The 26,741-nt window shown below is 47.7% G+C and overlaps 2 protein-coding genes and 1 pseudogene across 5 annotated transcripts; 1 reads left to right on the top strand and 2 right to left on the bottom strand.

The window, feature by feature from the left end:
* Positions 1-259: 259 nt before the first annotated feature.
* Positions 260-1,338, bottom strand: LOC136544662 (protein ENHANCED PSEUDOMONAS SUSCEPTIBILITY 1-like; annotated as a pseudogene).
* A 13,877-nt stretch (positions 1,339-15,215) lies between these two features.
* On the top strand, positions 15,216-19,271 carry LOC136542785 (secreted mono- and diacylglycerol lipase 1-like). 4 transcript variants are annotated; one of them, XM_066535383.1, is made up of 7 exons: positions 15,216-15,609; positions 15,884-15,998; positions 16,660-16,739; positions 16,862-16,927; positions 18,222-18,416; positions 18,551-18,627; positions 18,717-19,271. In XM_066535383.1, exons 2-7 carry the CDS (start codon positions 15,926-15,928, stop codon positions 18,934-18,936), a joined length of 711 nt encoding a protein of 236 aa, XP_066391480.1. In that variant the 5' UTR covers positions 15,216-15,609; positions 15,884-15,925; the 3' UTR covers positions 18,937-19,271. The 4 variants fall into 4 exon arrangements, with proteins under 4 accessions (XP_066391480.1, XP_066391479.1, XP_066391482.1 ...); XM_066535382.1 differs by having other exon boundaries at positions 15,217-15,609; positions 15,916-15,998; XM_066535385.1 differs by lacking the exon at positions 15,216-15,609 and adding an exon at positions 15,620-15,677 and having other exon boundaries at positions 15,916-15,998.
* Positions 19,272-20,040: 769 nt separating this feature from the next.
* LOC136547435 (probable serine/threonine-protein kinase PBL7) lies at positions 20,041-25,183 on the bottom strand. Its single transcript, XM_066539384.1, has 5 exons — positions 24,872-25,183; positions 22,415-22,608; positions 22,069-22,258; positions 21,397-21,785; positions 20,041-21,291 (listed from the first exon to the last, which is right to left on the bottom strand). The coding sequence occupies exons 1-5, from the start codon at positions 24,966-24,968 to the stop codon at positions 20,776-20,778; spliced, it is 1,386 nt and encodes a 461-aa protein (XP_066395481.1). The 5' UTR covers positions 24,969-25,183; the 3' UTR covers positions 20,041-20,775.
* Between the last annotated feature and the right edge of the window lie 1,558 nt (positions 25,184-26,741).

Below are 26,741 nucleotides of genomic sequence, written 5' to 3' on the forward strand. Positions count from 1 at the left end.
GTATGTGAGCACAAACGACCACTGCTCATATATAGTTGCTCCTCCTGTGATCCTATTCTCTACTGCTTATAATATAATATAATATGTCATTCACTGCTCCTCCAACGGGGGCTCATCAGTGCTTGGGCCAAGCAATGCTAGACCATCACATGGATTCATGACTATTATATTATATTATATTATATTATATTATATTATATTATATTATATTATATTATATTATATTATATTATATTATATTATATTATATTATATTATATTATGAGCCGTGGAAGATAGAATCACAGGAGGAGCAACTATACATGAGCAGTGATCGTTCGTGCTCACATACAAGATTGACATAGATGGCTAGGTCATGTGCATCACGAGAGAGGGTCTCTGTGTGTGTACACGGATGATCACTATCACGATTCACGAGGAGGCACGTGCGGTTGTTGATGGCGGCGCGACAAAATGTTGTTTGGTTGGGCGGCAGGCGGCGCACGCGGGTGACACAGCGCCACACCAGCGAGCTGAGTGCCTGGAACTTGGTAATGGCCACCGTGCCGGGCGCGTCCCCGGCCTGCACGAGCTCCTCCCGCGCCCGGTCCTTGAGCGCCTCCAGCGTGTGGGCCGAGAACTGCGGCGGGGGCAGCCTCTCGATGCGCCCCGTGAGGTCGGGGATTGGGACCACGACCGACGGCGGCGGTGTCAGGCCGTTGGGGTCTAGCGCTCCAGCAAGGGTGGCGGAGCTGGAGCGTGCTTGTGTTCCTCCGGCCTCGAGGGCGAGGGGGAGGCAGAGAGGCTGTCGTGCGCGATGCCCATCCATACGTTGATGAATCTCCATAAGGCGGTGCCGTCGGAGAGCACGTGGTTGTAGGCGAAGCTGAGGAAGACGCCGTCGGTGAGTTCGGTGACTTGGACGACGAACAGCGGGAGGTGGTGGCCATCGTGGTTGACGGCGCCATCGAGGGGAAAGAGGGACTGGATGAGGCGCGAAACATCGGTGTTAGGCGGGATGACATCGGCGACGGCGTGGATGATGTCGACGCCCTGGCCATCGCAGTCGATGGAGACCGAGTAGCCGAGGATGTTGCCATGGGTGTCACAGTGCTGGTCCATGGCGAAGTGGCCGGCGATGGGGTAGTAGGCGTGGAGCGCCTGGGCGAGCGCAGTCTAGAGGTGGTCGAGGAGGCAGGCCATGGAGAAGGGCGGCGTGGTGTAGAGGCCTTTCTAGATGTAGTCAGCAGAGAGAAAGGAGACATCCCACGTGGTGAGCGGGATGCGTGGGAGCAGGCGTGGTGGTGGCTTGACGGTGCGCCTGGACAGCACCCGCAGCTGCGGCGACAGGGACGGCATGGTGGCTGGTTGCAAGCTAGCTACTTGTTGTGACTACACTAGAACTGGATTGGCTCCATAGCCCTAGCCCCTGCCTGCCTGCCTTTGCCTATATATACTGGTACGACACGCAAGTAGAGGTGAAGTGGTTGACCGACCCTCCATTGATCGTTTCCTCTCCAATGCAACAATACGAGCAGCGACTGTGTGAACCTTCTTCCCTCTTCCTCCCCGTCAGTATAGTCAGTATAGTCAGTATAGTCAGCCTTGCCAGCCATTGACTATAATGTAGTGCTGACTAATGTGTACTGTTACCTTAAAATTTGGGATTTATCGATTACTCCCTCCTGTTGATTACTCCCTCTGGTTTTCTAAAGAATGTCATTTTAAGGTCGTCTTAAGTTAAATATTTTAAACTTTAATTACAAATAATGTTTTTTTAGGTTGAGTTTGAAAATATGAAAGTGATGTAAGTAGATTCATCTCGAAATGTAGTTTCATAAAAGTATATTGTCGGTGCAGAAAATGACCAACAAGTAAATATTTATAGTTTTGTCGCACGTTGTGATCGGAGGTGGCCTAGCACTTAATGACATAGGGTTTATACTGGTTCAGGCAATGTGCCCTACGTCCAGTTTGAGTCGATTGGTGACTTTATTCCTGAGCCCAGATGCTCGAAGTTTGCGGTGAGGTTATAAACGAGAAGGAGAAAGATGGGGTGTATGAGAGGTCCGGTCAGCTCCGGTCGAAAGGGACGAAGAGACAGGAGCTCCGCTATGAGCTATGTGTTCAAGCGAGTGCTTGAGGTCCGAACCTGGTGGTTCTGTGGTTGTGAACTAGTGAACTTGGTCGATCTAGTGAATCTGGAATGACTTGTATCAACTTAGATTAACTCTGAATCTCTTGAGAGAGAGCGCATCCCCTTTTATAGATGAACGGAATGACCTTACAAGTGAGAGGGTGAGAGTTCGTATGCTTCTAAGTCTTATTGCCCATGCGCAGTAGGTATAAGATGATGGTAGGCGCCCACAACACTGTTGAATATTAGATGCACGTGGGAGGTTACGTCGTCTTTGTTCGGATATGCCAGATGTCGGTACCTGCATATACTATTGATGCCTAGAGGCATGTGAGGAGTTTCACCATGTTCACTCGGTACGGTAAATTCCGGCATCTACAACACTATCGATGCCTAGAGGCATGTGGGGGGCCTTACCGTATGGGAGTTAATGGCGCCCACAATACTGTAGGTAAAATATCAACGCCTACAACACTGTTCATGTTAGGGCGGTTGTAGAGTACTATTCCTACAGGTGTACAGGGTATGGTCCCCGGTTTCATGTTTTGACTTGTGCACCTTGCCTTGCTTTCTCCGTTCGTTCCCTGGTCCTTTCCGAGTGGGCGTCCCTGGTCGGTTGGTTCTAGTTGGCTCTGGTTGCGCCAGTCGGAGAAGAGTAGTGAGCAGGGCTTCTGCGTACCCCGGTCAGAGACGTGGGGTTGGAGTTGGAAGTAGTGCTCTGGCTAGGCCTTCCGGTCGAAGAGGTTGTCCGGAGGCAGCTAGAGTCGGAGCGAGCACTCCAGTTGCAGAGGTGGGCTAGAGTCAAAAAAAATGGGTGCTCCTCCTCCTCGGCCAGACCTCCCGGTCGGTGATTGAATCGCCCTTCTGGCCTGTTGTCTGGATACTTGGGCTGGCCCATGAGTTACTCGCTGTCTGCTTAGGCTGAGCCTTTGTTGAGAAACCGGCCCACGAGGGACCCCGGGTTTATGAACCTGACATATATATTAACTATATTTTATAAAATACTTTATATCAAAAAGTAATGGTCAAAATTGTTGTTTTAGATCGTGTCGCTGTTCAAAATGGCATCCTTTAGGAAACCAGAGGGAGTATTTATTTGCACTCTCACAAAATCTCATATTTTAGTTTACAAGTATATTTGTTATATTTATGATTTTCTTATTTGACAAACTTTTCATTTATTCTTTTCCGATTTGGCACCATGGACTTCTACTACAAACAAGAACATTTATGTCATTTTACAGGCCACTTAACATCATTACCGGTGAAAATAGACGGTAGTGCTATTTACGGAAGAAAATTTCAACTTGGTGCCAGATAAGAAAGTTCAAAAGTTTTAGTGCAAAATACGAAAGACTGATTTATTTCATTGCCAAATAGATAATTCTCTCTTGATTGATATGAAAACAGAATGCGTAGGTTTCCCGTCCATAGATCCAACCCAGATGTAGATGCCAACGCGCTTGTAGCGCAGTGGTGAGCGCTCCCGTCGTGGAGGCTACCCACCCGCGTTCGAATCCCAGTTGTGGATTGGTCGGGCACGGCACTGGGGTTTTTTCTCCCCATATTTGTTTGGTGTAGGTCCTAGACACTCGCGTGGCGCTACAATGGGACTACGACATGTCCGTCGTGTACGAGGCTCATCTGGCTTCGGTGATCTCTAGAAGGACATTTGAGGTGTATAGGTTGTAGTTTCTAGAGGTGTGCGTGTGTGGTGATGTGAGCGTATTGTGTAGAGTACAGATACTACAACCTGTACACTCAAAGGCCAGGCTAAAAAAACCTGATGCAGATGCCGCCATGCCGGTGCAACTATGGAACATTGCAACTATGCAAGAGCAACTCAGATAGATGCTGGGCACCACGGTGAGATTCCTCTGGATGATTCCACCAATCCTCATTAACTAATCCAACAAATCCTCGAGAAAAGGACGTCCTTTTCTATGAAGGGTAGGAGCAAGGCAAATTCTCTCATCAGTGCCCACTGCCCAGCGTCCCTGGCGGCCTAGCCTACCGCCTTCAAGTTCTTGGCACAACCAACCCGACCGGAGGAGAGGGAGGGGAGGAGCCAGCCAGCCGAGCATATTCTCTCTTGAGTTCCCCCTCTGGTGCTCCCTCCAGCGGTCCAGCCGGAGTGCCCTAAAAGCGACCGCCAACCGCAGGTGAGGGAGGCGCCCACTCTTCTTCTTCTTCTTCCTTGCCGAGCACCCGCCGTACGTCTCTTGCACCTTCTTCTAGTTTCTCCCATTTTGGTTTGTCCAGCCCCTCTCTTTCCTGCCACCCCTCGACGTCCCCAGAAGGTCAAATCCTTTGCCCCTAACCTTTTTATTCTGATCATGCGTTTGGTTCTGGAATCGCTGCCTGCTGCTGCACATTCTCCTCACATTGATTCTGAAGGAGGCTCCGTGCCATGGAATTGCTCCGCTCGCTTTCTTTCAAAAAAGAAAAAGAAAGAATTGCTCTACTCGCTTTCGATTTGTGTGATTGATGTTCCTCTGGTGCTTTAGCCGATTGAGATTTAGCTTAGAGGCGTCTGCAGGTTTAGGTTCATGGAGAGATGGAACCTGGGCACCAGTGTGGTGGCTCTCCTACTCTTGTTGTCTGTTGCTTCTCATGGAAGAGGTAGTTCTGTGTGATTCTCTTATGCTTGTTGGGTTGCTGTTGTATATAAATTGGTATGAAAATGATTTCGATAGCAAGCTAGCTTTAATAGTTCGTAACAAACAAGATAATTGTCTTATTTTCATTGATTGTGCTATGAGTGGAATAAGCATGTCATTGCATTTGCAAACATCTCTGGTTGCGCCAGTTGGAGAAGAACAGTTAGCAGGGCTTCTACGTACCTCGATCTGAGATGCGGGGTTAGAGTCGAAAGTATTGCTCTGGCTAGGCCTTCCAGTCAGAGAGGCTGTCCGGAGGTGGCTGGAGTCAGAGCGAGCGCTCCAGTCAAAGAGGTGGGCTAGAGTCAAAAAACGGGTGCCGCTCCTCCTCGACCAGACCTCCCAGTCGGTGATTGGATCGCCCTTCTGGCCTGTTGTCCGGATACTTGGGCCAGCCCATGAGTTGCTCGTTGTCTGTTTGGGTAGAGCCTTAGTTTGGAAACTAGTCCACAAGGAACCCTAGGTTTATAAACCTGACAGGAGCCCCCGAGCCCTCAGGCGATTCCAGCAGAATTGTCTTAGAGATTTTTGTCTTAACGGCGGGTGCGCGTGAGCGCACCCATGGGTGTAGCCCCTGACCCCTTGGGTGGTTCAGGCAGAACCATCTGGGGGGTTTTCCATGTTGTCAGTCGGTGCGCGTGAGCGCACTCGTGGGTGTAGCCCTTGAGCTCCTAGGAGGTTCGGGTAGAACCGTCTGGGGGGTGTTGTTAGCGGGCGTGTGTGCATGTGTTTCAATCGAGATGGAGTTGTTTAACCAAGGCGTCGTTGCGCAGCTACGGCATTTAGTTTTTTAGGGATCGGGGGAGATAGAGCTCATGGATCCTGGTGTCGGTGCGCGCCGTGGGGTCAGCCGAGTCAGAGTTGCGGATGGGTCCTGGCGTCGGTGCGCACCATGGGACCAAGATAGTTAGTTTTTTAGGGTTTGGACGAGATGGAGCACGTGGGTCCTGGTGTCGGCTCACGAGTCAGAGTCGTGGATCCTAGCCTCGGCGTAGCCTGTGTAGCCGAGGTAGTTAGTTTAGTTAGTTTAGGAATCGGGCGAGCCAGAGCTCGTGGATCCTGATGAGGCGAGTTCGGTGTCACAGACCTAGGTGTTTGGTGTGCAGTCAAAGCATAGCCGGATGGGGCGAGTTTGGGGTCACAAACCTAGGTGTTTTTGGAGTGTAGTCGAAGCATAGCCGGATAGGGCGAGATTAGGGTCGCAAACCCAGGTAGTTTTTGGAGCACAGTCGAAGCATAGCTGGATGGGGTGAGATCAGGGTCGCAGACCTAGGTAGTTTTTAGAGTGTAGTTGGAGCATAGCCGAATGGAGCAAGTTTGGGGTCGTAGACCTAGGCGTTTTGTGTCTTGAGCCCCCGAGCCCTGTTGGGCCTTAGTAGGGGTCGGTATGAGTTGTGTGCATTACCCCGTCCTTGGTTCCTCACAACTAGAGGGGCTGAGTTTTGTCGCTTGTCCTGATCGCTCGGGCTCGAGTGACACGCTCGGTGAGTTCGCTAACGGGTATGATCGAGTGGAATCTGGGTTCGTCGTTCATGATGGGGTCGATATAGCCCTCTTGTGATATTCCACTACTCCTTTACCTGCAACCCCATAGATGCCTAGGTCATTCCAGAGAATGACCCGGGTGGCGTAATGGCCTCCCCTCGATGGAGATTCTATGGGCTTGGCAAGAGGTTCAGGATCGAACAAGAAGATTGAGATGACCCTATCTGCCAGACTGGGCGAGGGCCGCATGGGGCTCATCTATGTTTTTCTCCCCTAGCTTAGTTGGTTGCTCATGTCGAATGAGGGAACCACTGCTTCATGACGCAACACGGAGCGTTGTGATGCATTTCGTTGCACATGCGATGCTTAGTTCCCGAGCCCCCAGGTGGTTCAGGGCCTGAATCATCCAGGAGGTACGGACGTATGGAATGAATGCGCATATGGAAGTATGAAATGATTTATAAAGAAATAGAGGGGGTTTGGTAGTGTTACCTTGCTGACTCGAGTGACGGGGTTTGGAGAGCTCCAGTCAAAAATGTCCGATCGGGACCCGTGTTCGGCATTCGTGACGGAGTCAGCATGGCCTACATGGGGCATCCCTTCGCTCCCTATCTATCTCTCGGTGTGTTTTTCTGAGCCGTTTGATCGACTTAGGAAGCCCGACGGTCTTTCCTAGCGGAGATCTCATTTTTGGGTTTTTTGTAAGTCCTGCCTAAGGATGCGGAAAGCCGCCTATGTGCGGTGACACTTTGGTTCTTGTGCTTAGCGTGCGGTAGTGGCTAGCATGCGGTAGTGGTGGGCCATACCCAGGCCATGTCCCATCTAATCAGGAGCCGTTCCATCGGGCAGGGCACGTCTCATCGGTCAGGGTGCGTCTCATTTGCATTAAATGAGAAAGAGAGAGAGTTTTTCGCTCTGCCGTTTCATCTTTCCTGATCGGTGCGCCCTCCCCTAAATGTTGTACCCTTTCCCTTAAGTAGGAGAAGGGAGAAAGTTTTTGCCCTGTTCTTTCGCCTTTTCCTCATCTGCCGCCTCCTTTCCTTTTCCTTCTTGCCGTGAGCGTTCTTGAGAGCCGCGGTGGTTTCTAGGAAAGAAAAGGGAGAGAGCGAGAGAGAAAAGAAAAAACTCACCAATCCTTTTGTGATCCTAGATTGAAATGTCAGATTGGAGGTCGTCCACTATGAGGGAGTCAGTGTTGAAGGCCTTCGTCACGAAGGGGTTCCTGCCGCCGAAGGAGGTGGCGCACTGGAGGGCTCTTAGGAGGGAGGAATTCCGATAACCTCGGCCTAATGAGGTGGTGTCCTTTCTTAGCTTCCATGAGCATGGGTTAGGGTACCCCACGCATTGGTTCCTATGTGGGCTCCTCAATGAGTGGGTTCTGGAGTTGCAGCACCTTAATCCGACGAGGGTGCTGCACATCGCTGGCTTCATCACCATCTGTGAGGCTTTCCTCGGGATGGAGCCGCACGTGGACTTCTTCCGGTGGCTGTTCTCTAGGAGAGCCTTGATGGTGAGGAATCCGGCCAAGATCACGCCGGTGGGGGGTTTTGCCCTACAGAGGAAACTGAGTGCAGGTGGCTCATATCCCACGTACATCCCCTACCACTTCAACTGGGGGTGGCATGGGGAGTGGTTTTACATCAGGAATCTGGTGGAGGCGTCGTTCCCAGCATTCACCGATGAGAGGCTAGAGAAGCAGGATAGTTGGTCGTGGGGTTGTGCCCGTAAGGAGAAGAAGAAGGTAGAGGTCATCGAGGAGGAGCTTCGAAAGATCATGCCACGCGGGCTTGATGGGGTGCGGGTGTTCCACACTCTCTACCACCACCGAGTTGCGCCGTTGGTGGAGTGGATGTGGCCGATGTGGATGTACAGTGGCCCATCAGACCCGAACCATGTGTCGTCGGAGGAGCTGTCGGACGATGAGGTCTGGAGTCACCTTGGCCAGGTGCTGCAGCTAAAGCCCAAAGAGAGGGTCGAAGGGAAGCCCACACCTTTCAACTCCACGATTGTGTCCAGACTAGTATGCTCCCTTCTATTTCGTCCGTGCTTCTTCCTCTGCTTTTCCTATTTTTTAATTTTGGGCCATCCGTTTCATAGGGGCTTGGAGTTTATAAGTCCTGGCCGCACCTTCCAAAGGGACCGAAGGGCGTGGCCTAACAGGCCTCCTAGAAGGAGGTGGCAGATGCCAAGAAAAAGAAGAGAACCAGGGAGGTTCAGCGGAAGCAAGAGAAGGAGCAGGCGATCACCCGATGCGTGAAGGCCGAGGAACGTAGGACTGATGTTGAGTTGGATCTCACGTCAGAGGATCCCATGGATGTGGATGACATTGTTTTCTCCAAGGAGGAGGAAAGTTGGGAGGTCGTTGTGACCTCGGTGGAGCGTCGTGACCCTACAGCGACGTCCGCTGGTGATAAGCAGGAGGCGGAGCGGCGCGCGGTGGTTCCAGTGCCGAGGAAGTGTGCGGTGAGCGTGGATATCGTCGGCAAACGGGAGGCAAAGCGGACATGATCATCGCACCCCTTGGTGGCATTGCTGGTCCCATCATCGCCTACCGTGGATGCGGCCAAGCAAGACGGGTGGTCCGAGGAGCGGACTAGAACTTGTGCGTCGCTGGTACCGGTGCCAACGTGAGACTCGTAGCTAGAGGAAGCTTCACCTACCGTAGACGCGGTCGAGCAAGCTGGGTGGTCTGAGGAGCGGACTGGCACCCATGCGTCGCGTGACTCACAGCTAGAGGAAGCCCTGCCTATTGCTCCGGTCGGGAAGTCCTAAGCCGAGGGTCACAGTGACCCATAGGCTGGGCAGGAGGTGGTTGGGACGACTCCATCCCCGGCTAAAGTGAGTTGGCATGGGTCGCAACCCGGGAGCGGTCCTTGCCCTATAGGCCCATCGACGCCAGGTCTTGCCTTCAGAGTCATACCGCTCACCTCCCGATATGTTTTTCTTTGTTTCTTTTTGATCTTTTGTTATTGAGTCTTTTTGGAGTGTGACTTATCTGTACTTTTTGTCAGTGGCCGGGCGATGATGGGATTGAGCATCACCCCAACTCCCATGCAGGAGGCTTGGAGGCCCACCCTGTAGCGTGTCGCAGTGAACAACGGGGGGAATAGGGTGGTGGCAGTGAACCCTTCCCTTCTAGGGGTGGTGCCCCCCGGGTCAGTTGCTGGTATGGTGGCAGCGATGGCATTAGCATTGGTGGTGATCCTGGTGCTAATGGTGGAGGTCGCGTCGGAGGTAACTCTTGTGGCCCCTCCTCCACCAGCCGTGGTGGATGAGGAGAGGGAGACCGAGCTCCTTGCCTTGCCGGGTGGAGGGTTGCACGGCTCACCCTCACGGTCAGAGACAAAGGCGTCGGGGGGAGACATGGCCGAGATGGGGTTGGAACGCCTAGCGGTGGCCTATGCAACCGAGGTGGTGGATATCCCATCTGACGATGAGACGGATGTAGTGGCAGAGCTATCGACGTCATCGCAGGAGCTGGCGGTGATTCAGTCGGAGGCGGGGCCCTCTGGTGGGTTGTCGGAGGGTGACCTAGAATGGCCTTGCCCCAAGGACCTAGCAAAGGTGCGGTTCATCCTTTAGGATTCGCAGGAGCGTCAGCTCTAGGACATCCTTTGGGAGCAAGGACTTGCCATAGTGTCCAAACTCGTCGACCTATCCGTGAAGCTTGGAGACACCTAGGAGCGGGTTAAGTCCACCTAGTAGTTAGTCGAGGTTGACCTGCAGCTTGTTGTGGAGGTGAGTTTCCCGTACTTGTCCTTAACCTCTGAATCTTTTGTTGGTTGTCTTAGCATGCTTGTTTTTCATAGAGTTTGAAGGGGATGGCGTCCTGCAAGTCCCGCTTCCTCTGAATGGAGCACGCTCGGGTGGCTGAGCTTGAGCGTTAGCTAGAGTTTGCTTGCCACGAGTCTCAGGACTGAGCAGCCGAGGCGACCATGGTGTGGGCGGAGGGGCAGCGTGCAGTAGAGCGTGCGATCGCCGCTAAGCAAGGTCTCGAGGCTATGAAGGCCTGCTAGGCAGAGACCGAGGCAAGGCTGTGGACATCCCTGGGGGAACTTGACCAGATCTGCAATGTTGCCTAGCTCGTCGTCTCAAAGGTCTTCGGGTCGGCGCCAAGCACTAGCACACCTGCCATCCAGCTGGCGAAGGTCCCAGATGAGGTCCAGGACCTTATCACAAGTGGGCTATTCTACGAAGCGTCAGGGGTGTTGACTTCGGTGGTGACACACCATCCAAACCTAGACTTCGCCACTATCTGCAGTGGGTACAATGAAGGCTTGAGCATGGAGGACATCCAATCGATCGGGGAGAGCTTGCTACTGCACGCAAGGTCGGTGGCAGAGCAAGTCTCTGCTCAATGGGTGATGGATGTTTGCTATGAAGACATGGCCAGAAGCGTGCGTCGGGAGGACGTTGCCTAGCCTACAGATGGCACAGAGCCTAGGTTAGAGGTGGACATCGCCCTAGCTTCGACCGAGCCAAATGTTGTGCCACCGGGGAGTGAGTAGCCCGCACCTTCGGCGGTCGCACCGACAGTAGATGCCATCGAGCCGGCCCAATAGCTTATAAAATATGAGTAGTTCAGTAAACATAAAGAGTTTAAGTTTGTGGGGGGGCCTGTGTAAATGTTCTTGTATTCTTAATGACTACAATTGGTTTTGTTTTTATGATGGAGTCACTCCGTTCGAGAAAGCTTGTCCCTTTTGTTCCTTAGTTTTTCCTTAGCATAATTCTGTTTTTTATTCTTTCTTTCTCTTACCTACCCTTTTGTCCCATAGGCTACAACCTTGGGAGCCTGGGGCATGGCCCTCTAGGCTCAGCTGCTCATAACTGTAGGTGAAGGCGGGGTGTGATCGGTCGGAATGTTTTAAAGCAAAGCTACGTAAGGCAAATTAATGGAATGAACTACCCTTTTGATTAGGTAGGAAGGAATTTCACCATATGATAGTAAACAAAACAAAGAGGTAGTAGTGCATCCTCGTGAAGCCCCTCGAGCGACCCAAGCCAAAAAGTGTTTGGGTCAGGGTGCTCTTATCGAAGCAAACGCTAAGAAAATAATGGTAAGACTGAATTTTAGGGGAAGACAAATGACATAGTTGTTCCAAGCGTTCGGTGAAAATGTCATTGTCGTTGTACTTCAATCGGTAGGCGTCCGGTCGGATCACTTTAACCTTCAGTCGTCCGGATCCCTACCTGCTACGCCTCCTTTCTCGGTTGCTGCTTCTTTGCCTTTTTCTTCCTTTGGCCCACCGGCCTGCCATAGAAGGCGCTTGAGGAGCTGACAGTCCTTGTAGAGGTGCTTGACGGGGTAGTCGTGGTTGGTGCATGGGATCTCCATGAGCTCATGGAAGTGGCCCGAAGGGTCCTGCTAGGGCTGCGTGCCCACATGATCAGCTATGGCGACCAACGCGGAGTTGGCCGATCGGCGACGATCATTTCTGTTTTCCCCCTCTGTGTGGAGGGGCCCTCGTCCTGATCCTAGCACTTGGCCTTGCCTTTGCCTTGGCCTTCGTTGGAGCGCGGCGGGAGCGGTGCTTGCTGAAGGTGTTGGACAAAGGTCCACGGTCCTGGGCCATCAGGGCTGGGACTCCGGTCGCTGCTACGTGTGTCTCGGTTTGACCCAAGCCACGTGTAGACAGGCAGTCGGTGCGGAGCGGTCGTCAAGTCAAGATGAGGTGCCAATGCGGCCTCCTGTGTCGCGTTCGGTGGTTGTAGTGGTGATCGGGTAGGGTGACCCATCTACTGTGTCCCCATTCCCTTGGTGGGGAGTGAGGCCGTGAGTCAGCATCATGATACGGAGCTCTCTGCTTGTTGTATGGCGGCGGTCTCCACTAGTGCTTGGAGGTTCTAGTGGATCGTCTGTTCATAAGGGTCCTTCGGCTCGAACAGGCCGCGCAGAAGCATTGCCGCAGCGGCGATGTTCTGACTGGCCTGAGCAAACTTGCGGGATAGTTCCCTCTATCCATGGTGTTGTGCTGGACCCGACGGGCGTGACCCTGGGCGTCACTCGTTGGTCTATGCGCACGGGGCATAGTGTGGTGCGTCGAGCGTGCTGGCACAGTTAGTGGTTGATGTAGCCACTGTTGTCATAGTGCCTCGCCGTGCTTCCGTGTGAGCTTGGGGGTCTCCACACGAGAGTTCAGAGGGGTTTGAGTCTGTGAGGACTCTGCTTCCACAGATGGGTGTCCCAGAGCGTACGCCATAGCGCACTCTCAGGACGGACGGTGGCTAGGCACCATATCGTCGATGCTGGAGCCATCACTCTCATCCTCATCATCCATGAGGTCAAGGAAATAGGTAGGAGCATAGCTCGCCATTCCCATGAATTCAGACATGAGATCGAGGGGCGCCGGCACCCTTCGGAGCACCAGGGCATACACATCCATGGGGGACACGAGGCCATAGGGTAATCGGTGGCGTGGCGGTCGCAGCGGAGACAATGGGGTCCCACCGGATAATTGGTGGAAGATAGAGAATATCAAGTAAATAACAGTATGTATGTTACTTACAGCAGAGTTTGAGCAGAGAGTTTGCTCAGAATGAAGCGCGGATGCCACGTTGTTGAAGTCGTCGTGCGTCCCGGAGCCGATGGAGTGCGCCCCTCTAATGGGCGTCGAAATGAGAGCCTCCTCATGGAGGTGTAGTACGCTGAGCCAGTCGGTGACGAAGTCCAGGCTTTCAAAGAGAAAGGCCTGGGATGGCTCAAAGACTGGTGGAACCCACATCCCAACATGTGAGAGTACGGGAAACTCCAGTGAGCTGAAGCGAATCGTATCGCCTGAGCCCGTCACGGCGAGGGTGGCGGAAAAGTGGGCCATCCGATGACCAAAAAGTGTTGAACGTACAACGTCTTCTCCACGGACGGCGCCAACTGTCGGTGCAGAAAGTGACCAACAAGTAAATATTTATAGTTTTGTCATACGTTGTGATCGGAGGTGGCCTAGCACTCAATGACACAGGGTTTATACTGGTTCAGGCAACATGCCCTACGTACAGTTTGAGTCGGTTGGTGACTTTATTCCTAAGCCCAGGTGCTCGAAGTTTGCAGTGGGGTTACAAACGAGAAGGAGAAAGATGGGGTGTACGAGATGTCTGGTCGGCTCCAGTCGAAAGAGCCGAGAGCGACAGGAGCTCCGCTATGAGCTATGTGTTCAAGCGAGTGCTTGAGGTCCGAACCTGGCAGTTCTGTGGTTGTGAACTAGTGAACTTGGTCGATCTAGCGAATCTGGAATGACTTGTATCAACTTGGATTAACTCTGAATCTCTTGAGAGAGAGCACATCCTCTTTTATAGATGAATGGGATGACTTTACAAGTGAAAGGGAGAGAGTTCGTATGCTTCTAAGTCTTGTTGCCCATGCCGGTGGGTACAAGATGATGGTAGGCGCCCACAACACTATTGGATGTCAGATACACGTGGGAGGTTACGTCGTCTTTGTTCGAGTATGACAGATGTCGGTACCTGCATATACTGTTGATGCCTAGAGGCATGTGAGGAGTTTCACCATGTTCACTCGGTACGGTAAATTCCGGCGCCCACAACACTGTCGATGCCCAGAAACATGTGGGGGGCCTTACCGTATGGGAGTTAATGGTGCCCAAAATACTGTAGGTAAAATGTCGACACCTACAACACTATTCGTGTCAGGGCGGTTGTAGAGTACTATTTCTGTAGGTGTACAGGGTACGGTCCCTAGTATCGTGTTTTGACTTGTGCACCTTGCCTCGCTTTTTCCGTTCGTTCCCTAGTCCTTTCCGAGCAGACGTCCTCGGTCGGTTGGTTCAGTCAGCTCTGGTTGCGCCAGTCGGAGAAAAGCAGTGAGCAGAGCTTCTGCGTACCCTGGTCGGAGACGCGGAGTTGGAGTCGAAAGTAGTGCTCTGGCCAGGCCTTTCGATCGGAGAGGCTGTCCGGAGGTGGCCGGAGTCGGAGCGAGCGCTCTAGTCAGAGAGGTGGGCCGAAGTCAAAAAAACGGGTGCCGCTCCTCCTCGGCCAGACCTCCCGGTCGATGATTGGATCGTCCTTCTGGCCTGTTGTCCAGATACTTGGACCGGCCCATGAGTTGCTCGCTGTCTGCTTGGACCGAGCCTTTGTAGGAAAATCGGTTCGCGAGGGACCCCGGGTTTATGAACCCAATATATATATTAACTATATTTTATAAATACTTTATATCAAAAAGTAATGGTCAAAATTGTTTTTTAGATCGTGTCGCTGTTCAAAATGGCATCCTTTAGGAAATTGGAGGGAGTATTTATTTGCACTCTCACAAAATCTCATATTTTAGTTTACAAGTATATTTGTAATTTTTTTTATTTGACAAACTTTTTATTTATTCTTTTCCTATTTAGCACCATTGACTTCTACTACAAACAAGAATATTTATGTCATTTTGCAAGCCACTTAACATCGTTACTAGTGAAAATAGACGGTAGTGTTATTTACGAAAGAAAATTTCAACTTGGTGCCAGATAAGAAAGTTTAAATTTTTTAGTGCAAAATATGAAAGACTGATTTGTTTCATTGCCAAATAGATAATTCTCTCTTGATTGATACGAAAACAGAATGCGTAGGTTTCCCGTCCATAGATCCAACCCAGATGCAGATGCCAACGTGCTTGTAGCGCAATGGTGAGCGCTCCCGTCGTGGAGGCCACCCACCCGCGTTCGAATCCTAGTTGTGGATCGGCCGGGCGTGGCACCGGGGTTTTTTCTCCTCATATTTGTCTGGTGCAGGTCCTGGACACTCGCGTGGCGTTACAATGGGACTACGACGTGCCCGTCGTCTACGAGACTTGTGTGACTTCGGTGATCTCCAGAAGGACGTTTGAGGAGTATATGTTGTAGTTTCTAAAGATGCGCGTGTATAGTGATATGAGTGTGTTAGATACTATAACTTGAGAAGTCCAGGCTAAAAAAAACAGATGCAGATGCCGCCATGCCGGTGCAACTGTGCAACTGTGCAACTGTGCAAGAGCAACTCAGATAGATGCTGGGCACCACGGCGAGATTCCTCTGGATGATGCCACCAATCCTCATTAACTAATCCAACAAATCCTCGAGAAAAGGACGTCCTTTTCTGTGAAGGGTAGGAGCAAGATCAAATTCTCTCATCAGTGCCCACTGCCCAGCGCCCCCGGCGGCCTGGCCTACCGCCTTCAAGTTCTTGGCACAACCAACCCGGCCGGAGGAGAGGGAGGGGAGGAGCCGGCCAGCCGGGCATATTCTCTCTTGAGTTCCCCCTCCGGTGCTCCCTCCAGCGGTCCAGCCGCAGCGCCCTGAAAGCGACCGCCAACCGCAGGCGAGGGAGGCGCCCACTCTTCTTCTTCTTCTTCTTCCTTGCCGAGCACCCGCCGTACGTCTCTTGCACCTTCTTCCAGTTTTTCCCATTTCGGTTTGTCCAGCCCCTCGACGTCCCGGAAGGTCAAATCCTTCGCCCCTAAGCTTTTTATCCTGATCGTGCGTTTGGTTCTGGAATCGCTGCCTGCTGCTGCACATTCTCCTCTCATTGATTCTGAGGAGGCTCCGTGCCGTGGAATTGCTCTGCTCGCTTTCTTTCAAAAAAGAAAAAGAAAGAATTGCTCTGCTCGCTTTCTGTTTGTGTGATTGATGTTCCTCTGGTGCTTCAGCCGATCGAGATTCAGCTTGGATGCGTCTGCAGGTTCAGGTTCATGGAGAGATGGAACCTGGGCGCCAGCGTGGTGGCTCTCCTACTATTGCTGTCTGCTGCTTCTCATGGAAGAGGTAGTTCCGTGTGATTCTCTTATGCTTGTTGGGTTGCTGTTGTATATAAATTGGCATCAAAATGATTTCGACAGCAAGCTAGCTTTAATAGTCCGTAACAAACAAGATAATTATGTTATTTTCATCGATTGTGCTATGAGTGGAATAAGCGTGTCATTGCATTTGCAAACATCTCAAATGTTGTAGTTTTACATAGGGCCATTGACAAAAGGGACACCTACCAACTATCTGATGGAATTGCCAGGTAGTGGTTGTCCGTTAGGGGGCCATCAGCCATGCCAGCAGCTGGGCTAATTTAACGCGCTAATTGACTGTCATAATTGGGGCATATAGTACAAACATGAAACATCTAGCAAAAGCTCTAGCACTGTGGAGAAGGGAGGGACAGGTGATTAGGTGTGTATCAGTGGCTGCCATCTGTTAGTTCCTGCTACAGGACCGTGTTGTTCATATAGTGGAGTCCTGATTGCTGCAAAGGAAGCCATTATTGGTGGCCCTACAAAACAAAAAGAAGTTAGGAAATTGCTAAAGTAGATGGTTGATGAACTGTTACTGCATAGAATCGTTACAGATTGTTTAAGTTGACATTGCACTCAGGAATCTAGTAGCTGGTTGCATTCTTATATCCAGTCTGTCATTTTTTTAATTTCCTTTATCACAGAGTTGCCTGTCAAGCATAGTGATCACAGTTTTATCTACAATCATACTCTCGCAAAGACTCTTGTGGAATATGCATCAGCGGTAAGTTACGACTTTCCCTAGTTTTTTTTGGCAGACTTTGTTTTCCACTGATTATTCACAATTTCCAAGTCCTTCCACCTTTTGTGTCAAAGGTTAATCTCATGATTCTCTGTTGTCTCTAGGTGTATATGACAGATTTAACTGCGCTGTTTACGTGGACATGCTCAAGATGCAATGACTTGACTCAAGTAAGAGGCTGTCAAGTTTGTTCTTGTTATGTGGCTGCTAGGATTGAGAGGAGAGAGTCGAGGGGAGCGACGGCGGCTGAAGCGCTACAGTACCCGCGGCGCTACAGCACCGTGGGTTGTTCACGGATGTCACGCTACAGTACCCGCGGGTACTGTTCACGGCTAGGCTGCGAGGGCGAGAGAGAGAGCCGGCCGCGGGGCGTTTGCCCACGGCCGGGCAAGAGGGAAGGGTTTTCCTTCTTAATTCTTGCTTGATTAGATTGATACATCTCATCTCCTTATATAGAGAGGTTTACTTGACTCCTAAGTAAGCGACTCTTATCTCTAATTAACCTTAACAATAATGGGCTATACATCTAGCCCAGGCCCAATAGGCCCCTGCCATACTCTAACACTAACAGTTCTCTTCTTCTTACTGAAATACTTTAAAACATAAAAGTTGTTTTTAAAAATGGCTATGGGTCAGGATAAGCTGGCTTCTAGTTTTGATATGGTTTCGTATTGCTGAAATAGGGCTTCGAGATGAGATCTCTAATTGTTGATGTGGAGAACCTCCACATTTTGAATTAAGTTCTTATAACTTTTCTGTGAAATTGTATGTCTCTGTGCTATCAAACCCATCGAGCTTTTCAAGACATACCCTTCCCTTTACCTACCGTTCTTTGGATGAATAATGTAACATGCATTTGTTGGTGTAGCTCATAATCTGAATTCAATAATTGTTGCAATCAGGGGAACTCAAGAGAATAGGTACTGAGCTATTTGCTATTGCTTCCACTGTTCTCTGTTTAAACAAAGTTTGCTTTGCGTTTACTGTTTCCAATTCAACTGTGATTTATGCTTAGATTTGATTAACCAGTGTACAGAATTGGATAAAAAGACTTGATATGGAAGCAGCTTGATCTAAGTTATCCAAACATGCCAAATGCGAAGGTTAATGCCAATGAAGTTTCTATTGTATTCTCTTCTAAAAGAAAAAGAAACTGAAAGTGTGATTCATTTGTTTGTATTCCTCTGGTTAAAGGTGCACAGTGGATTTTTCTCCTTATATAACAATACAATTTTGCGTCTAGCTATCACAAGTGCTGTGAACAAGGCAAGAAAATCATATGGAGATATCAATGTCATAGTGACAGGCCACTCGATGGGAGGAGCTATGGCTTCTTTTTGCGTGCTCGATCTTGCTCTAAGTATCCCAAGGCCCAAGGGGCTTCAGAGATACTTACTGTGCTGTCTTAGATACTTTTGAACTTGTAATCCTGGAACCAAGTTTAAACAGAACATTTCTCCATAGATGAAGCTTGGAAGTGACAGTGTGCAACTCATGACTTTCGGGCAGCCTCATGTTGGCAATGCTGCATTTACCTCATGCTTTGCCAAATATGTACCCAACACAATTCGAGTGACACACGGACATGATATTGTGCCACATTTGCCACCGTATTTCTCCTTTCTTCCCAAGCTGACATACCACCACTTCCCCAGAGAGGTATACTATACCTTGCACTGCTGCACATGAAATTTACAAAGCTACTTTCTTTTAATGCCAAAAAACAAAGCTACTTTCTTTTTTGCATTTTTTCATCCTGTAAAATGTATGAATGGCATGTTGTGAAATTTCAGGTATGGGTCCAGGATTCTGATGGCAACATAACTGAAAAGATTTGTGACGACAGCGGTGAAGACCCAGATTGTTGCAGGTTTGTCTGCTGATAGCATCATGGGAAGTGGGAGATCTAGGTTGGTTTCTCGTCAGCTTTTGTTCTAACATTTGCCTCCATGATACTAGGTGCCTCTCCATGTTCAGCTTGAGGATTCAGGACCATTTCACTTACCTAGGAGTCGATATGGAAGCGGACGATTGGAGCACCTGTAGAATCATCACAGCTCAAAGCGTTCGGCAATTCCGACAGGAGCTAGCAGCCAGCAACATCATCATGACAGAGCACGATATCTATGTCTCCATTGTCGAACCTAGTGTACAAACAGATTGGAGCAGTTCTAGATAGCCGGAGCATTCCTTTTGTCCAGATTCAGAGAAGCAGCAGCCTCTTATTAGTGTAATGGAAATTGTTCAGTGAAGAAGGCGAGCCTTGTTTTCTCTATTATAGTCCAGCCAGATTGGGATGTTTTTTTAGATAAAGGAAATAAATCCAGCTTCATCTCTTGTAACAAAGAGAATCAGACCATGATGTAAACATGTGGACTGTAGGTGTACATAAGAAAGAACGGAAGATCATAGGCACGGTTTATGTTGTTGGATGATAGGGATTGCTTCTGTAAATATATATACACGATGTATGTAAACTTGCAATGCAATAACATAGAATGAGCACATTCTATACTTGGTATCTACAGAATGAGTATATATTTGCAGCAACATAAGCACCAAGCTAACGGAAAGATATCAATCAACCGACTGAGGCGTATCTATATATGCACGATGTAAACTTGCAATGAGCACATTCTATACTTGGTATCTACAGAATGAGTATATATGTACAGGTAGATATCCAGACGGACCTGATCAAGAACTTGACAAGAAGGCGTGGCAGTGGTACGACGAGGCCAACGCGCTCTGCGATGCGCATGAGGTGGCCATAGTTGATTTGATTCGATCGTTGCACTGCCGTTGTGGGAGCAAATCCATCGTATCTTATGGCGACATTGTGCAGTCCAGATAAAAGGACTGCCCCTGGTACTACCAATTAGGCACTTAACATCTCTATTAGTGATACCCGTTTGAATACTTTGGATTCTGAGAACCCGGATAGAAAAAAATCCATAATCCCACTATCTTATCCAAACGGTTCAGATTTTATAGGGATTTTGTCTCACAGATTTTTAGAATCTCAAAATCCAATAAACCTGTTGTGATTTTAGATAGATAGCTTGATTGGTTTCGAACTGCTCACAGCCTGTGCTGTAAGATGGCAGATATTTCTTGCTGTAAGATGGCAGATATTTCTGCTTGATATGTGAGCAGCCAGTTCAGATAGAAGAAATTCTCCGAGGGGGTTTCCCCCTCGCTTCTTCCTTGTGCCATTCCAATTCACTCCAGTTAAGTTTAAAAAAAAATCACTGCAATTAATTAAAACCAAAGAGAAGCGGCATCCTACCACAAGGATCAGTGTTCTTTCCCATTTGTACAATAATAGTATATGATGAGTCAATGTTACAATACCAAGCGAACAAAAATCGAACAACCTTTTTTTTCCTGTACAGACTAAAGAGCTACGCCTGACATGTCTGCAAATCACCCCATTACATCATACCGACGAAGGAAAAAAAATCTATGGACAGCTCTACTTACAAACAACCCATTTACATGTACAGGCACAGTCCGGGATGCAACTCTGTCAGCACATTGTCACACAAATCGTGCTTCCTACAAGAACAAACAAGAAAACTCACCGGCACCAAAAAAAAGAAAAAAAGAAAAGAAAAGAAAACTCCCCCATATTCCTGAATGACGCATACTGACATTCAGAATGTACTCGATTCTCATCAAAATGCACACTCTAAGAGTCTAAGGTCCGAATCTCAGCGACAGAATAGTTCTTCCTTTCATCAGCCTGCATCTTCGTGTAAAACCTGGAAGATTTGTAAAACTGTTCCATGGAGGCAATTAAAACCCAACCGTGGAGCATGAGGCTATCCGGGTCTGCAAAACCAAGCCTGTTGCAGTAGTATTACTCAACTCTCGACAATTGTCCCTTTCCAAAAAGACTCACGCCAAAGCGATGAAGTTTCCTGGCAAAACTGATAGCAAACATGGAAATAATGGTCTAATCCATCCATAGAATGTGCTATCAAAGCTGCCCACAGTATTTGCCCGGCTCTGCATTCTAGTTCTCACGGGCACCAACCTTAACAGTGGACTTCTGAATGTTATCACCTTCACTGCAAGCTTTGCCGTTAGGAATGGCCAGAAGTTGCGGGACATCCAGGCCATCGTTCCTTCCAGAGCTACTGCTGCTGCCAGAACCTTCAGTACTATCCTTCTCGAATTTCCCTCCTCTGACGGTCTCCTTCCTCAAGTCTGGGAAGTTCAACATAAGCGACTCAGCAGCATGTTGAGCATCAGGAACACTGGTGGTTCGTCTGTGTGTTTTTGCCCTTGGGGTAGATGGGCAGGTCCTAGAATCCTTTGTCGAAGGCACATTTGGATCATAAGGATGCGCAGCTAGATAAGATAGTGCAGTGACAACATCTCCTATCAGTGGCCGAGATGCTGCTTGCTCCTGCAAACACATAGCTGCAATAGCTAAAGCCTGGTACAAACCCCTTTTGGGGTACCGACCTTGCAGTGATGGATCAGCAAGTTGGCAGAACTTCCTTCGGTCTCTGAAAAGTGGACGAGCCTGCAAATTTTGTAGACATCAGACACTTGGGACATGTGAAGAAATAACAGATCATTCCCCTCCCTAAACCAAATGAATGGAATAACTTGGTGCAGGTAAACCTACCCATGCAACAAGATTTTGCTCCCCTGAAGGCTGGGTGTGATCGATTGCTTTGCGGCCTGTAATAAGTTCAAGGAACACAACACCAAAGCTGTAAACATCAGACTTTAATGTCAACTGTCCTGTCATGGCATATTCAGGAGCGCAATATCCATATGTTCCCATAACTCGTGTTGATACATGAGTTTTGTCACCAACTGGACCAAGTTTTGCCAGCCCAAAATCAGACAGCTTAGGGTAGTAGTCTTCACCCAGAAGAATATTTGATGATTTGAAATCTCTGTATATGACAGGTGGATTTGCCTTATCATGAAGATACTCCAGACCCTTCGCTGCACCAGCAGCAATCTTCATCCTTGTATTCCAGTCAAGAGGTTCCTTATCTGGTGGGCCTACCAAGAAATTGATGTCATGAGTTACAAAAGAAGAAATATGGATGGCAGTATCTAAGATATTGCTATGGATGGTGTTAGCAGCAAGGATGTCGTCAGCAGTAACAAAACACTGATGGTAGACAATACTGTAGCTAGGATCTTTCACGTTTGAATTTAGCAACTTACAAATCATTTTTTAAAAAAAATAACTGAAGTCAAGAGAAATATTAGCATTTTGGATCCTAGGGAAATCTTCAATTCACGATCTATTTAGTAATTGCTATAATATAGTACAACTTACCAAACAGATGATTTTCTAGTGATCCCAACAACATATATTCGTAAACTAGGAGGCGCTGGTCACCATCTGCGCAATAGCCAATTAATCTGACCAGATTAGGATGGTGCAAGAGACTTAGCATGAGAACCTCCACAAGAAATTCACGATTTCCTTGAAAACCGTTTCTATCAAGTTGCTTCACAGCAATGACCTGGGCAAGATTGAAGATGAAAAATGAAGGTGTCAGGCAGACAACCGATTAGAACAGTCAGGGGACTTCTCCCTTTCTTCTTGAAAAAATAATGAGAGTTATAACCAAATTTGCAGTGTACAGAAATTAAAACACAATTAGCAAATGCTAGCAAACCTGTCCATTTTCCATGCGTCCTTTATACACACGACCAAAGCCACCTTCTCCCAATAGGCAATCTTTCCTGAAATTCTTGGTAGCGATAGCCAACTCCCGGAAAGTGAAAATCTGTGCCGGGCCATGTGCAGTGTTTCCTCCTCTGCGAACAGAATCTTCCTTCCTGGAGCCCGAAGCACGTGAATTTGATCGAACTGATTCATTGGAAAGATAAAAGTTAGCGTATAAATCCTCACTAATGATGCTTATGCTTTCATCAATACAGATAAATCATACAGCTCAGACATACAGAAAAATAGTGACAAAGAAATGGATCATGATGCTAATTGCGAGATTCCTAGACCTATCACAGCATTCAACAATCTGTTATTGGTTACTCCACTGTTGCATCCACGCATTCTGTGTGGTATTAACACACTGTATAGTGAAGTTGGTGGAGAAGGCATGGTACTACTACAGGGTTGCACCCACACATTCAGTGTGGTATTAATAACACTCCTAACATATTCCAATTATCCTACCTAGCTTTAAATTGCTAAATACTTCAACCAGACAAGAAATTATTGTAAATAAAGATATGTATGGTTAGAGATAATTGGAGATTTGGAGATGGAAACAAACTCTAGAATTCTTTCCAACAGAAATGTCAGGCAGCTCACATCAACATAAGTCTGTTGCCTTATGCCTTGATTTGTAATATGAGTAGCCATGTGTATGATAAAAACTTGAAAGCTAATAATATAATCACTTATAGGAATTTGACTAGCATCTTCATTACTTCTGCATTTCAATGCGACTGAGAAAAATTAACCCAAGTGGACCATCATGTGCTCTTGGCATTAAAAACTTCCATCGATTTTTCTGACAGTTATTTAATGTAAGAGATATCTCGGTCTGCAGATGGGTAACAAAATGCAGCAGCCACACAACAAACAAATGAACAATAGCTTGCCTTGAAATCAAGGATAAGACTTGCAAGTCCAGCAACTAAGAACTAAACTTTGATACGTGTGTGGAACTCGTCACTAGGGCTGGACAAAATACTCGCGGCTCGCCAACTCGCTCGACTCGTGGCCAGATCAGCTCGGCTCGTTTTAATTTTTTCACAAGTTAAGCTGTAAGTCTAGCTCGCTATTTTAACGAGCCAGCTGCTCACGAGCTGAAACAAGCTGAGGCCTATAAGCCCACGAGCATGAATCCAGAAGACGATGATGCTGACCTAGAAGTGTACACCTATTCTATTGGTATGTAATCCTTATTTTCAGCTATTTCATATGAATTTTGATTTTATAATTGTTGTGGTACTTAAATGTTGATTTTATGGATTGTTTTCCAGGGAGAAGATGATGATGATGCTGACATTGAATCTGTGGACTTTCCTAAGTTTGTGGTGGCAAGCAACTAATTAGTATGCTGGAACTGCATGATCATGGATGGACCAGCTATGTTGCATGGTTGATACTTTTGATGAACCTGATATGTATTAATCATATATGGCTGCATAATGGTGGACGTCACCTTCTGGAATTAATGTAGCATAAACATTATAAACATGTATGTCCTTTTTTTTTTTGTAGTAGTAGCCCACGAGCTAAACGAGGCAGTTCAAGCTCGGCAACGAGCCGAGCCGAGCTGCCCCTTTAGCTCGTAATATTAACAAGTCGAGCCGACCTAACGAGCCGAGCCGAGCTTGCTCGATATCCAGCCCTACTCGTCACTCGCTCCACCAGCCACACAGAGAGTGAACCGGACTTGAAGCAAGCTCAAAGCAAGAAAATTGACACAGCCATATTCAGCCAGACAACACGTGTACAGAACACATGGATCATTGGTGTTTGGTTTGCTCGAGACAGAATTCCTTAAACGAAACTATTGTAACTGCAGGCTTCGCCACGGAAATTTCCTTCCCTTCCACTCCACCTCATGAGAAAAAGTCAAAAGTCAAATTTATAAGAAGTGGTGCTTTTATGTCCCCTTCATCACTATCTGAGCAAACAATGGAAGTAACATAGTAACATTCGCATATGTAAAGCCATGAATTACTTATAACGATCAATTAACAATCGTACTAATATTCTGCTAGCAAAATTGTCCATAAAATAAAATAAAACAAAATAAGCAATACACAACTAATGCAGTGAATCCTTGCTGCTAAGATCGATAAATCAAAACCGCGAGAAGCAACTATTACACTCAATTCCTTGTTTACTTCGTTGATCAACAGCTCCAGTTGCGTATTACTAGTAAGCAGCTACACCTCTGCTGCAAACAAAAAGCAAAAATCCAGCCTTTATCCCTCCCATAAAAAAAAATCCATCCTTCGTCGCACACAACTACATGCCTAGAGCAGCGAATCAGTCACCGCGAGTTGCAAACATCTGTAGTTGACCGAACAGAGCAAGAAGCGGGATCACAACCAACATCGGGCAAGCGCGCAGCACAAAACACGGGTTTTACCTGGTGCCTCCTTCGCCGCAGGCCGGGGGGTCGGCGAGAGCGCCGCCAAGCTCTTGGACTCCTTCCCCGACGAACCGGAGCACGGTAAGCAGCTCATATCCACGTTCCTGAACACAGACACACAGTTCCTGCGAATGCCAGCCAATCCGCCAAGAAATCCAGATCAAGACTCGTCCTTTCCCCTCCACCGGCCGATCTCTCCCGTGAAACCAGCTGAATTTGGGGAGAATTCCGGCCGCCCCGCCGGAGAGAGAGAGAAAGGGGGAGCGGAAGTCAATACTGGGGATGCGTAATAAACAAAAGCGGGACTTTGGGCTGGTGGCGGAGGTCCAAACTATTGGTTGGCAAATTTGGGTGTTTTATAATGCGGTTGAAATGTTCCTTGGGGAAATAATTTAGGTATTTCGTAACCCCAGTTGAGTTGAGGTGGTTGCGTTGTCAATCAAAGGTGTTGGGCTCGAGAAAACAACTGTAATTAGTACAGAGATATATATCTGCCTTTTTTTCTTTCCTAATAACAGAACCTCACTTTTCTATTTTGCCTTTCTATTTTGCCTCTTTATAGATATTTTGTACTACTCCGTTCCAAATTATAGTTCGTTTGTTTTTTTTTTACCCTAAGTTTGACCACTTGTTTTAGTCAAAAAAATTATGCCAACATAGCCAAATTTAAGTTATTTTTGAAGAACTTTAATAAAGCAAGCCACAACGAAAGAAGTGATATTTTGCACAAATTTTTGAATAAGACGAGTGATCAAACTTGAGATAAAAAAAGTCAAACAAACTATAATTTGGAACGGATTTAGTACTACTGTATATGTTTATTGAGCAAATAGTTTAAGGATTTGTTTGGTTAATCCCCAATCTAAAGAGGTTGAGAAGATGATTTTACAGGAGAAATTTAGTAATTTTATTCTAAAAAGGAGATGACATTAGTAACCATATGCATGTTGCTCTGAATAATATAAAGTTCATATTTTTGGATTGGGTTGTGTTCTCTCCCTTTCCTTTTTTTTTACAAAATATCAACCTAAATTAAAGTAAACGAGGCTGACATGAACAAGATTATGCTCAAACACTATTTCCTCTGTATCATTTATGTGGTACGACTGCAGAGTTGATTTTCGATCAGTTGAAAATGTCGATGTCACATTGTCACTCTTTCTTTTCTGTTTATAACTGTGATAGGCATGTGTGATTTAGGACACATGCAAAAGGTCAAACTAACGTGTTCGTATATGGTTGTTTGATTAAGTTTGATATATAGTGTTCTATATATATCGATGGGCTATGCGTACATGCAGATGCTACGTATGTATTCTCTGTTGTATAATAGGGGAGCACTATTATTGGAAATTAAATAATGGGAACACAGGTGGCCACTATATCGACTCTATTAAGAACTTTAAGATCCTAGTTTTAAAAAAAAGAACTTAAGATCCTTGGGTCAATCTGGTTTTGTATATTACGTGCTCGCATCGGTTATTTTAGCTTTTCTGAGTATTTGTGATGTATTTAGAAACACGCTATGTCTACCTATATATATTTTTTGAATTTGCTGCTCGGTTAACTTTTCTATTTTAAACCAACATCGTATAAAACGATGTGGGATTTCTTGATTTTTACACTATCGGAACCATAAAGCGAGAAGTCGGTTTGCAAGGAGCTTACGGGCCTTCTTTCTTATCCCACGCTTTCTCTTTCTCACCGCACTTCATTTTCCATGAGGATGTGCCTTCCTCCTCGCCATTCGTGCCTCCCAGAAGCTTCGCCTATCACTTCTCCTCCGCCTCTGGCCATCGCCCTCCCTTCTGCCTGACCTCCCCCGCGTTGTCGCTCTCGAGCTCTCTTCCATATATGTCGTCGCCCT

This window comes from Miscanthus floridulus, chromosome 3 (genome assembly GCF_019320115.1).
Source record: "Miscanthus floridulus cultivar M001 chromosome 3, ASM1932011v1, whole genome shotgun sequence".
In the NCBI taxonomy this organism is placed as follows: Eukaryota; Viridiplantae; Streptophyta; class Magnoliopsida; order Poales; family Poaceae; genus Miscanthus; species Miscanthus floridulus.